The sequence below is a fragment of the Acinonyx jubatus genome, chromosome C1 (assembly GCF_027475565.1).
Source record: "Acinonyx jubatus isolate Ajub_Pintada_27869175 chromosome C1, VMU_Ajub_asm_v1.0, whole genome shotgun sequence".
Lineage (NCBI taxonomy): Eukaryota > Metazoa > Chordata > Mammalia > Carnivora > Felidae > Acinonyx > Acinonyx jubatus.
In genome coordinates, this window is record NC_069381.1 from 49962960 (window position 1) to 49976416 (window position 13457).

The 13457-nt window shown below is 37.5% G+C and overlaps 1 protein-coding gene across 4 annotated transcripts in view; it reads left to right on the forward strand.

The window, feature by feature from the left end:
* Positions 1–13457, forward strand: part of PATJ (PATJ crumbs cell polarity complex component) — a 362166-nt gene that overhangs the window by 48036 nt on the left and 300673 nt on the right. For 3 of the 4 annotated variants that reach the window (XM_027059027.2, XM_053214164.1, XM_027059029.2), the window contains exons 11-14: positions 556–697; positions 4139–4270; positions 7641–7717; positions 9768–9824. In XM_027059027.2, the coding sequence (XP_026914828.2) occupies positions 556–697; positions 4139–4270; positions 7641–7717; positions 9768–9824 (408 nt within the window). The remainder of the gene's footprint in view (positions 1–555; positions 698–4138; positions 4271–7640; positions 7718–9767; positions 9825–13457) is intronic. The other variant, XM_053214163.1, reaches the window with a different exon arrangement.

The following is a 13457-nucleotide window of genomic DNA, read 5'->3' on the forward strand; positions in this document are numbered from 1 at the left end:
ATGGGAGATGAGGCCTGTGTGTTCTGATGGACTTCAGAAATGAGGAATTGGGCTTGACTTAGATTAGTAAATCCATTTCTTGCATATACTTCTTTACAGCACTAGAAAACCCAATGGGGGGAGATGTGTGTATCTCTTCTGGAAACTACCACATAATGATATGATAGAGGGATGAAGTATTGGATGACCTCTTCAATGTTGATAATACAGGCTTGTAGTTAGTACATCTTGAGAGTTGTGTTTAACAGTTGACTATCTTTAAAGGCACTTTGAATTTTGAATAGCATAAGAGACTAAGACCTTTTCCCTCTCAGGCTGTCAGTTAAAATGTGTGACTCTCAATTACAAGTTTGAATTTGCTCTGTAGGTTTTCAGGACATTTGTCAGCATGTTTCACTACTAATTTTGCCTCCTATTCAAAAATAATTCCTTAGCTTTAATACAAATTCGTTTTGGCATAAAATGAGTTGCCTGATTTTATTCTGCCTTGTCAGAGTTGAAAATAGTAGCTAACTTGAAGCTCCTGTTTAATGTATGTGTCTCTTAACATTTTAGGTTGATGGTGTCAATATTCAGGGTTTTGCCAACCAGGATGTTGTTGAAGTGTTACGAAACGCAGGGCAAGTGGTACACCTAACTCTGGTTCGAAGGAAGACATTTGCATCTGCTTCTCCACACGAATGGCCTTCAGACAGAGGTAGTTCATTCCACGATCCCTCTCCCCACCACGTAGTCTAGGCCTGGAAGAATATCTTATCTACAGAAGTTGCTCTGTGAGTCTGGGAAGGAAAAACTGCCCACCTTGTGTAATGTAGTGATGGAGAAATGAATCAGCTAGCTCATTTGTGCATTGAAGAAGAACTTCCTTGTGCCATTCCAAATGTTAGAACATGAACCCTGACATGCATTAAGCTTTGAGAGCTGTTTGAAATGGAGATGGAAATCATTTTTTCCAAAAAGCTTCTAAATTTCATTTATTACTTATATTTGAATAATAAAGCTTCGACACCTTTTGTTCTAGGGGCTCTCATTTATCTAAGGCTTTGACATTTTGCACACTTAAGATTTCATACTACTTCTAACAATATATTAAATTCTAATGTCTCCTGATTTACCCTATGAAATACAGAGGGGAGAAAATAAGGATTCCTATTAAGAACATTTTTATTTGTAAAATATTTGTTATTTTGATTAAAGAATAACAAATTGTCATTATGGAACAAATGGTATGCATGCCAGTTTTTTAATTATCAAGTTATTAATGTGTAGGTTGAAAAATTTGCCAGTCCTGAAAACAAATTCAATTTAAAATGAATGACTAGTTATAGAACTAGTAAGAAATAATTCCATTAGAATTTTTCAGAAGATGAATATATTTTTTTCCTCTCTTCTGAAGATATAATAAGCCTGGAAGCCTTGTCTCAACTAATATTGATTTATATTTAAATGGGAACTTTTTAAGTTTTATGTGATAGTGAAAATTTTGCTGCTGAAAGACAGATGCCCTGTCAACTGCATCGTATGTATGAAATTAAACATTGCCTAAATAGTACAAATTGTACCAATGCTATATTGACCTTAAAAGGTTTACATAAATATTTATATCAACATAATGGTTTTTAATAGCTCTGATAGAGCCCTTGGCTTCAGTCTACTGTATCAAATAAAGTACGTTATCTGCGAATTAGCAATTCTTTCCTGCGCATGCCTCCATTTTAAATTTATGTTGGGATAAATTTTGACTCTAAATTCGCACTTCTTCCACGGTTGAGATGTCCTTCATGTGGGTTTTACTAGCACCCTTAGAAGAGCGCTGTACTGTAGCATTTATCACTCTGTTTTGGGATCACCTGTTTCATGTGTAGTCACTATAATGAAAGGAAATGGTGATGCCTTTGTTCCCTGCCCACATAACACATTTTCCTCTGCCTTCAGTCTTTTACTGAGGGAAACTGCACAGCTTCTAGCGCTTGCCCAATACTTGCCTCTACTATTCTAGATCTTACTGTCTTTCTCTCCTACTGTTTGTATACCTTATATATCTTTTTGGTATACCTGTTTGTATAGTAGCATACAGTTACATCATGTACTGCTCTGTACTATAAACTGTGGTATGCAACTATTCTCCCCAGTTACACTAGCAACTTTGGGCCTCATTACTTTAGCTAGCACTAGGCTGTGGTTTTAGTGTGTATCAGTGGATTAATGATGTAAAAAATATCATGTGACTGAAGATTTCATGCTAAGATCATAGGAACTTTTAACTGGCTATATTTTTCAACTTTTTATAGTTGACCTTTGAACAACACAGGTTTGAACTGTATAGGTCCACTTATATGTGGATTTTTTTCCAATACAGTGCTGTGCTATATTTTCTATAAATGTGTTTTTTTTCTTTCTTAAGATTTTCTTAATAACATTTTCCTTTCTCTATGTTGCTTTTACTTTTTCTCTAGAATATGATATAATACATAATAAACAAGTTCTGTTAATTGACTATGTTGTCAGTAAGGCTTCTGGTCAACAATATTGGCTATTAGTTACATTTTGGGGGGCATTCAAAAGTTACATGTAGGTTTTCAATTGCATGGGATGGGAAAGTGCCTCCAACCTCCACATTGTCCAAGGGTCAACAGTATTGTAAAAATTTTTGTAGATTTTTTTCAGTGTTTATTTTTGAGAAATAGCATGAGATGGGGAGGGGCAGAGAGAGAGGGAGACAGAGGACCTGAAGCGGGCTCTATGCTGACATCAGAGAGCCCAATGCAGAGCTCGAATTCACAAACTGTGAGATCATGACCTGAGCTGAAGTTGGATGCTTAACCTACTGAGCCACCCAGGTGCCCCTGTAAAAATTTTTAAACATACAGAAAAATTGAAAAACATATAAAAATACCCACGGACCCACCATTTAGATTCAACAGTTAACATTTTGCCATATTTGTTTCATCTATTTGTCCTTTTCCCTGAACCCTGTGAGAGTGAGTAGTAGACATCATGGCACTTTAGTCCTGCATACTTTATAGCTTCTAAAAATAAAGATATTGTCTTACATGATAATATATCATTATCACAACGAAGAAAATTAATAGTAGTCCCTAATATCCAATGTGCAGCACGTACTTAAATTTTTTTAATTGCCCCAAATGTCTTCTGTAGCTTCTTTTCCCACTCCCCACTCTCTGAAAGAGAAACCTCATAACATCAAGATTCAATCATGCGTTATGTTTCTTTGGTTTCCTGTGTTATGTTTCTTCAGTTTCTTAATCTAGAAGAATCCCCGACCCCTGCCTCCACCTCCATGGCACAGACTTTTCGTGAAAGGATTTGTCCATTTTGTCACCAGAACACTACATTCTGAATTTCATTGTCCTTGTGGTGTAATTTAACTTGTTCCTCTATCCACTGTGTTTCCTGTGAGAAGCTAGATATAAAGCCCTAGTTAGATCCAGGTTAAATGTTTTTGGTAAGAAAACTTTGTAAGTCATGTGTGACCATTTAAAAATGACCAAAAATGGCTCTTGTTCAACCTTTCTTGTGTTTAACAGATACATAATGACTTGCATGCTTGAGATTGAAAGTTTTGGATATCCTATTACTCAGCTCAATTTAGCTAAGGGAGGAGAACCCTTAGCTGCAACCAGGGGAATTCTCTCAAATTCCCTTCCAATTCATAAAGTTACCTATGTAGAGTGGTTGTTGTTTTTTTTTTAAACTTATGGTGGTGTCATGCCAGAACTTAGGTGAGCCCAGAGCAGTGGGAAGGGCTTATTCTGCATAACCTGCTCCTTACCCACACAAGTGCAAGAGTATATACAGACCTTAGTGTTCTTTTTCTTTACCAAGGCTAAGTTGATAAGTATCTTTTGTAGAATGACTTGGCCTTGCTCTTCTTCCCCATTGCCTGGTTTCTTATCCTTTCCAATGCTACCAGAACTTCCTTATTTTTTTTTTAGGAATTGAGCGGTTATCACACATGACACTTTAAATAAAGTATCATATATGTAAGTTACCTGAGATGTTTGTAATGAAGTGGTCAAATGGGAGAACAGGACTAGAATGAACTCCCTTAAATATGGTCTTCAGCTGCTAGTGATTCAAGCTAGTAATTCTTTTTTTTTTTTTTTTTTTTTTTTAGGAACTGTCATAGAATCATCGGAAATACCAGCCCTCTATTCAACTGGAGCAGTGGAAATGGAAACGAATTTGGATGGTGGGGATGAGGAAACTGAAGAAAGAATGGGTAATCTAAAAGCCTTAGAAAAATTAGGTAGGCACAAAGCATTCAATTCAAAACAATCAAAGTAATTTGACTTTCTCTTATTTGTTAACTGTTTTCTCCCTTTAGAGCTAATACGAGAAATTTTAGAGCCATTTTGGAGATAGGAAACAGGATATTCTTAATATAAACATCTTACCGCTTGTGACAATTGAAAACCAGTCGTTGTTGTTTAATCTTTGTTTAATTAATTTTTTTTAAAACTTTGTTTTGAGAGCACAAGTAGCGGAGGGGCAGAGAGAGAGGGAGAGAGAGAATCCCACGCAGGCTCCATGCTGTCAGCATAGAGGCTCGATCTCACAAATTGTGAGATCATGACCTGAGCCGAAATCAAGAGTTGGATGCTAAACCAACTGAGCCACCCAGCCTCCCCTGTTTAATTAATTTTAAATGCATTTTTATTAGTATGTGTTAACCCTTTTCATCTTGCTAGCATTTTAACAAGCTTACTGCATATGTTAGCTTATGTATGTCGTTGATACAGTTATAGATATCTAGGTATCTGTATACATATAGCAGTGTTTTTTAACATAATAATTTGTAATCTATACATATGTATGTTTTATCAAACTGCCAGATTGTTATATATTTATACTTTAATCTTCTTTTCAATTGATGTGCAACTTTGTCCTCTTTGTACTTTGATAGCTTGGCTACGTAGTTGACTGCTCTGCAAGCATTTTGAATAACAGTCTCACACAATTCCCTGCACAGCATTGCTCAGGAAAGCCTTGACAATTGAATGAAATGGGATACTTCACACCATCCTCTTCCAGAGAAGTTTTGGCTTTGTCTTGTGTCAGGAAAGAATGGCCTGAAGGAAGGAGTAGCCCCTCCTATTTCCTATAATTTGGAAGTTAAAAATTTTCCTATAATTTGGAAATTTACCTTATTCTTTTTTGACCCGAGTGGATTGTATTGTAGTTTGATCTTTGCTATTTAAATTCAGGTGTATCCGGATAGATTGTCATGGAGCTATTGGGTGAAAATCAAATACGTTCTGAAATTAGAAATATCTTTAGACATTTTTATCTGCTCTTTTTGGATCAATCTCACTGCATTTTTTCTTCATGAGTATGTTTAATTTCAGTTTGAGAGTAAGACCAAAGTCATTGAACTGCTAGAAGTTAGCTTTCTTGTTTGCTGTAGGGGCAGAAAAACTCTCCCTTCTTCCCTTCTAGGTTCTTTGGTCTAATAATTAAATTGACATAAGACAGATTAAGAGGAGAAAAAAACATTCTGTAAGTATGGAAGCCCCATAAAAATATGACACCCAAGAGTAAGTTGGGCAATTGAGGCTTACATGCCATCCTAAATTAAGGAATGTGATAGAGGCCTGTGGCTTCAGAGACAAGGAGGCTAATTTGCAGCGTGATAAGAAGAGCAAATGTTTTGTGATTAAAAGTTTGCTCTACCATGACAATAGGTCTTTCAGATAAAATAATTATCTCTGGTAATAGCTCTTTCTGGTATAGGCCTCCTGTCTAAACTCTTTTAGGTAGTTAAGGGAGAGGTAAAAGTTTCTCCTAAGTCTGTTGGGTCTTGATTGTCTTTAGTTCTAAGTATTCCATGTGCTAGAATGGCATATTTTGGGGTGGCATATTCTGCTCCCCTTCATTACCATTGGAGTAATGTTTCAGATCATCATAGTTTTCATTTTCTTAATGTTTATTTATTCATTTCTGAGAGAGGGGCAGGCAGAGAATCCTAAGCAGGTTCCACACTGTCAGCGCAGAGCCTGATGCAGTGCTCGAACTCACGAACCGTGAGATTATGACCCTAGCTAAGATCGAGTTGGGCACTTAACCGACTGCGCCACCGAGGTGCCCATACTATTCGTTTTTCAAGTCCTTTTGTGTAGCTCAGGATTATTGGGCTGCTGAAATTAGTCTTTTTCCTCTGGTACTTAGCTTTGTGCTGTGCTTTAAAACTCAATGACTCTCTGTGCTTCCATTGTACAACTGAAAGATGAAAAAGTTAAAAGGAATTGTAGGTGAAATATCATTATTTTATACATGTGTGTGAAATGTCTTTAAATATCATGTTCTTAAGCTTACCAATTAGCTTACCAGATAAGAAACTGCTGCCCGGAAGAAATGAACAAAGATGGTAGAACTCTTAATGTAATTTCTTATGGAGGTGTGGACAGCAGTAAATAGACACACAGTGCAGAGCCCACGTGAATGATACTTTGTTTTTAATAAGACTTCCGGTTAGTTATTCCCTTAATGTAACCTAGCGTATCAGTTGGTAGAGTTACTTCATGGATATTCTTTTGTACATGTAGTGAGTTTAGCTCTTTAGTGTTAGTCTTAGTCTCTTAATTCTGAGGTTAGCCTGTTTTACTTGATGATTTGCATTATGTAATTAAGCATTATATGCACCCAAGATGAGCTGTCCGGACTGAAGACTGAAAGAGCTGATATTGCAAGTTATGTTTGATTTTAGACAGATGGTTATGTCATTTGGAATAAGTGTTCTGTGACTTGTTTAATCTTGTGATAAAATGGAGAGTTTTTCTTTAACTTACAGAAAAAAAAACGTGAAGGTTTGCTTTTTCTGCTACTATGGATATAAGTTGAAATTGTATTTTCAGTACTTTAACTTTCACCTACTAGGCATTATTCAGACTATGAACGGTGCCCTGAGCTTCTGGCAAGATCATATGGAGGACAGGCAGGATACTTAAAATCTGTCTTAGTTCTTGAATGTTATCTTACCTTTGCAAAAAAGGTAATATTATACTTAGGAGTCAAAAAGGTATAACTAACCACAGAAGACCAAAGTAAAGCCAGAGTTTCTATTATATTAAAGCTCATGCATCTCCGTGGTTGAATTAAACCAGACAAGCCTTTATATCCGCCCAAGTGAGAATTCTGACTGGGTTGTGTTGATATGTCCACTTGATAGTAAAGGTATCTTTTGATAAATCTGTACTTTTTCTATGGGTAAGTGGAAAGTATTACTTTGAAGTGATTAACATTTAAATTAAGTCCTTGTTTGCCTTAACATATTGTAAAGCAAAGCCAGATGTATTTTTCTTATAAACGGCAGGATATTTACATCTAAAGTGCATATATTTCAAATTTCATTTCTAAGTCATCATTTCCTTTTCCCTTGAAAATAGTTCTAAGCAAAAAAGTCCCATCATAATTTGGTCACAATCGGCCTTACATTTTACATTAGTGTTATAAGTCACCTCTGATTTACTTTACCTGGTAGACCCAAGTTAATGCATTTTCCTTTTCATTCGTTTCCCTTTTACTTACTGGAACTGTGTGGTTATTGAAGAATTTAGTAATTAAGTGTGTTTGGCTCACCGTAGCTTCAATATTCTTTTTTTTTTTTTTTTTAAATCCAGAAAAAGTTCCTGACTCTCTAGAAAATGAGCTGAAATCTAGGTGGGAAAACCTTTTGGGTCCAGATTATGAAGTAATGGTATGTTAAAATGTTGCAATAAAGAACACTCATATCTCATTTCATGTTAAGCTCCTGACACTACAGTTTAAAGAGGTGGGAGAGCCCAAGAATAGCCAGCTTGCCTTTGTTTTTTACCTCCTGCCTTTCTTCCCTAGCAGATCAATTGATCTTTTCCCCCCTCTTTTAGCATTTTAAGCTATAAGAACAATTAAGGACTGCACGCAAGTTTCAGTTACAATTAGCAGACACTCAGCTCATGTTGAAAACATTTAAGTCAACAGTAGGCAGAAGAATCTTAGAAAGCTTGCCTTTAAATTTATAACCTATATCAGCTGCTTAAAATTGCTGGCATTTTTATGATTGCTTTTATGATCTGTTTGTTTTATTGTACACTGAAAGGGCTGTGGATATTAGTCCTATGTTTCACAAAGAATCTTACAGTTTTATGAGAAAAATGAAAGAATGATTATCAAATGGATTAGGGAGAACAGGAAGTAATTTAGGTTAGGCAGAAGTTTATAGTGCCAGTGGTCCATTAGACTTTCTTTCACCTGTTATTAGATTCATTGAGTAAGGGATTGATTACATTCCCCCCTATGAATCCACATGAAAGCAGAAAGCTGTGCTTAGAAAAGCCTCTACCGTGTTCACTAAATGCATTAGTAATAAAATATTCTATTAAATTTCTATTGTCATTCATGTTTTCTTAAATATGTTTATCATTAGCACTCGTTGGCTGGTTGGAGAATTTTTTTCTCTTCTTGATTCAGAACATACAACCACTATTTAGTGTCAGAAAATTTCTAGTGTTTTTAAGATGAGTTAAAACATTCAGTGCTCTATTCTTGCTAATTTTGTACTTGCATGTTGGTTGTTATGAACGCCTGCTTCTTTACTTCATAGATTTCAAATGCTGTTTTGTCATTAGGCTATCTATCACCTTAGCCAATAACCTTTTCTACTACTCTTAGTGGTTTGATATTCAAAGTAATTTGGTGTCTGAGTATTTATGAATGGCCAGTTTTGTCATGGGCTCTTTTTTGTTAAAATTTTACTTTGCCCTTATAACTGTATTTCCAAATTTCATTTATCATACAGTGAGGTCATAACAGATTAGGTAGAGAGGGGAGACATACTTTGAGACTGGGAATTTAAAGTGACAGCTTATTCATTAAGGGTTCTTGCTGTTTTGAGGGATGAGAAGAAGAAAGGAGAAACCAGGCAAGATGAAAAATGCATGCACATATGCATGTACTCCAGGGTTCCTTACTTCATTTTTCTTCTAGAATCTACTTCTATGAAGTGCAGTACTTCTAGAAGCTTTAAGTTGGATCATTGTTTAACTTACTCCTCCCTCCATATGTACCATATTTTATTAACAACTCACAGATGCAAATCATCAGTAAAGTATTTTGCTTGCTGGCAATTTACTTCTGTGGATTTCCACCACTGGAGCTTAGAACAATAGTTTTAGGCCAGGGTTGAAAGCTTTAACTATTCCATAAGCCTCTCACCAGGCCAGGTCTTTCTGTTTGTGTCCTTGCCAGCCAAGTCTCCTAGGGAAATGGTAGAGCTTTTCTGTAGAAAGTCAGATGCTTCAATTTTTCCAAACACATCTTTCTTTACTGACCTTGCAATCTTTGTTTTAAGGCCTGGATTTAAAAACAAAAATGACGATAACTCTTGGCTTTGTGAAAAGAGTAAAATTTTTATGGACTCCTTCTAACAGAACATTATATTAAAATTTTAGGGGGCATGGCTTTTTAAAAATAGTGTATGTTTTTGCCCATCCCCTTCTGGTTCAACTTCTGAGTAATTTGGTGGGGGGGGGGGTGGCGAGGGGGAAGGATTGCTGTAGAAAACAGTAACAACAGAACAGGAAATATTCGCTGAAATTCTACATTATGTGCTATACTTACGGATTTCAGAAATATCAAAAAAAGATGAGAATGTAGATCCGTTGGTGTTATCAATATATAGGGTTTATAGATTATTTTCAGAAAACCTAAGAAGAAATAAAGTTATGCTTTTACAGATACTGGATTTTTTTTTTTTCTTGTAAATTTAGGTTGCGACTCTGGATACCCAGATTGCAGATGATGCTGAGTTACAAAAATATTCAAAGGTAAGCATTATTTTTTAAAAGGTTACCAGTTTTTTGTTGCTTGAAGAACTTTCTCTAAGTCCTTGTTGGAGAAACTATGTTTCCAGAATTTTAGTCTTAGATGATTTCTGGAAATGTGGTAGGTTCACACTGTTCTGAAAGGTGATGGTTACATATGCCTGGGAAGAGCATGGCGTGCCTGTTCCTTTTTCAGAAGCCAAACCCAGGTTTAATTACTTTGCCCACTTTAAAGGTAGTGCACAGAGTAACATTGTGCAGAGTGTGTTAGCCTTTCAGATATTATTAGCAGACCTTTTAAAATGCTTGCCAAAAATCAGGACCACAAATACAGACTTTTTTTTTTTAATTTTTTTTTTTTTAACGTTTATTTATTTTTGAGACAGAGAGAGACAGAGCATGAACGGGGGAGGGTCAGAGAGAGGGAGACACAGAATCCGAAACAGGCTCCAGGCTCCAGGCTCTGAGCGGTCAGCACAGAGCCTGACACAGGGCTCGAACTCACGGACCGCGAGATCATGACCTGAGCCGAAGTCGGATGCTTAACCAACCGAGCCACCCAGGCGCCCCAAATACAGACTTTAAAAAAATCTTTCAGGGGTGCCTGGGTGGCTCAGTCAGTTGAGTGTCGGACTTCGGCTCAGGTCATGATCTCACGGCTCATGGGTTTAAGCCCCAAGTTGGGCTCTGTGCTGATAGTGAGGAGCCTGGTTGAGATTCTCCGTTGTCTCTCTGTCTGCCCCTCACCCCCCTCTCAAAATAAATACATAAACATAAAAAAATGTGTAAATGCCATCTTTTTCTCTATTTCTTGAACATATTAATCACAGCTTATAAGGACTTTAAACAGTTAATTCTAATATCTAGATCAACTTTGGATGTGTTTCTATCGTTTGATCTTTTCTCTTGTTGTAGTTACTTGTTTGTCTCTCACATCATACCATAAGGTAATTGCCCAACATTATGTAGGACAGCTACAAAAGGCTTCAGGTGATGTTATCGTTGTCCAGGGGGACTCATTCTTTTCTCTGATAAGTATGGTGTGTATGTGTGTGTGTGGGGGGGGGGGGGAAGTGGGGAGTGGATGATCTCTGAGATGTGCCAGAGGTATGGTTCTGGTAAGGTTCAGACTCTGTCTGGTTTGCCTTTGCTCCTAAGACCTAGCCTTCCAGGTATTTCACACAAGTCTGGAATGTTTTTACCTGTCCCCTCTTCTTGGTGGGACCTGAACTCCAGTTCTATCTCCTCAGTACTTCAGGGCTGCTAAAATCTTAGCTTTTCAGAGGTTTTCTTTTTTCCTTTCCTTTTCCTTTCCTTTTCCTTTCCTTTCCCTTCCCTTTCCCTTCCTTTCCTTCCCTTCCCTTCCCTTCCCTTCCCTTCCCTTCCCCTTCCTTTCCTTTCCTTTCCTTTCCTTTCCTTTCCTTTCCTTTCCTTTCCTTTCCTTTCCTTTCCTTTCCTTTCCTTTCCCTTCCCTTTCCCTTTCCCTTTCCCTTTCCCTTTCCCTTTCCCTTTCCCTTTCCCTTTCCCTTTCCCTTTCCCTTTCCTTTCCTTTCCTTTCCTTTCCTTTCCTTTCCTTTCCTTTCCTTCCCTTTCCCTTTCCCTTTCCCTTTCCCTTTCCCTTTCCCTTTCCCTTTCCCTTTCCCTTTCCCTTTCCCTTTCCCTTCCTTTCCCTTCCTTTCCCTTTCCCTTTCCTTTTCCTTTCCTTTCCTTTTCCTTTCCTTTCCTTTTTCTTTCCTTGACAGTGCAAGTGGGCAAAGGGCAGAGAGAGTGGGAGAGAGAATGTAGAGCTGAAAGTGGGGCTCGAGCTTACCCGAAGAGGGGTTCAAATTCACGAACCGTGAGATCATGACGTGACCCAAAGTCAGATGCTTAACCAACTCTGCCAGCCCAGGTGCCCCTTCAGAGGTCTTCTGATTGGCTTTTAGCCTTCTTGCTCATATAGCTTTCGAACTCAAGAGACCTCCTTGGAGGAAACCTGCCTTAGCTCAGGCTCAGTTCCTCACGCAGCTAAGCTCTAGTTGTCTGCCCTCCCATGTTCAAAGCCATTAAGACCCTGTGTCATCGTACTCTACGATAAGTTAAAAAGAAGTATAATAACCACACTTCATGCACCTCTTACATCTTAAAAAAATGGCATTGTCTTTTTCCGGACGTATGTTCTGTCTCGCATTCATTCCCTAGTTCCTTTCACCAGTCTTACTAATTTCATTTTCTTTCCTGATTAACTTCTGTACAATATATATATTTGTACTCAGTAATTCTTGTATAAAGACACAGAAAGGCTTTGAGTTGAATAGACTTTCAGAACTAACTCCTAGAAATTCACCAGTGCATTCAGCTGTACATTCATTCATTCATTCATTATTCATTCATCAAATATTTATTAGTATCTACTTTGTGTCAGGCCCTCTACTGGGTGCTGGCGTTTCAGAAGAGAACGGAGGAAGAAAAAAAAAACACACAAAAAAAACACCTGCCTGCAGAAGTTCTGTTTTTTATAAAGATTTATTTTATTTTTAGAGAGTGTGCATGAGCAAGTGTGCACAAGCAGGGGAGAGGGGAAGGGGGAGACAAAGAGAGAGAATGAATGAATGAATGAATGAATGAATATTAAGCAAGTTCCACACTCAGTACTGAGCTCAATGCAGGGCTTGATCCCACGTTCCCAGAATCATGACCTGAGCCCAAATCAAGAGTCAGACACACAACCGACTGAGCTATCCAGGCGCCCCTAGAACTTATATTTTCATAAGGGGAGATAGGAAATAAGTAAATTACACAGTATTGGTGATATGTGTCATGCAGAATATTGAGGCAGTGAAGATGAATGAGGAATTCAGGACAGAGGGTAGGTTTGCACGTTTAGGTAGGTTGACCAGGGAAGGCCTCATTAAGAAGGTGACATTGGAAGGAAGCATTTTAGGAGGTGGAATAAGCAGCCTAGTTTTTCTTCTGTAGAATATGAACAATAATACCTTTGTTGGAAGGTTAAGTATAAATATACATAATGTATGCCTTAATATAGCTCAGTGCTAACACATAAGAATTGTTCAGTAAATGGTGATTTTGTTTCCCAGTTGTGTGCTTCATTTTTAGTTTCGAACTTTTTTTTTTACAAGAAAGCTATTTTAAAACATTTAATCATTTAATTGAACTTTTGTTGTGCCAAAGTATTTAATTCCTTAAAATTTTTTTATCCTGGGAGAGTTCTGCATAATTGCACTGTTCTCTTTTCATGTTTAGTTGTTACCTGTGTATGTTTACATATTTGTGGTTAGTATGTCCATCCTTTTATGTAACGTATGTGTGAGGGAGAAGGGACGTGTACTTTTCACACATCACGTTCTCACACATCTCTACTTTTTTTCTATAATTTCTTGATGAAATTAATCAAGATGTCCACAGATTATTTCTGTATGTTGATGAAATTATGGTTTTTAAAAATCCTCTTGGGGCTCCTGGGTGGCTCAGTCGGTTAAGCGTCCGACTTCGGCTCAGGTCACGATCTCGCGGTCTGTGAGTTCGAGCCCCACGTTGGGCTTGTGCTGACTGCCCGGAGCCTGTTTCACATTCTGTGTCTCCCTCTCTCTCTGACCCTCCCCCGTTCATGCTCTGTCTCTCTCTGTCTCAAAAATA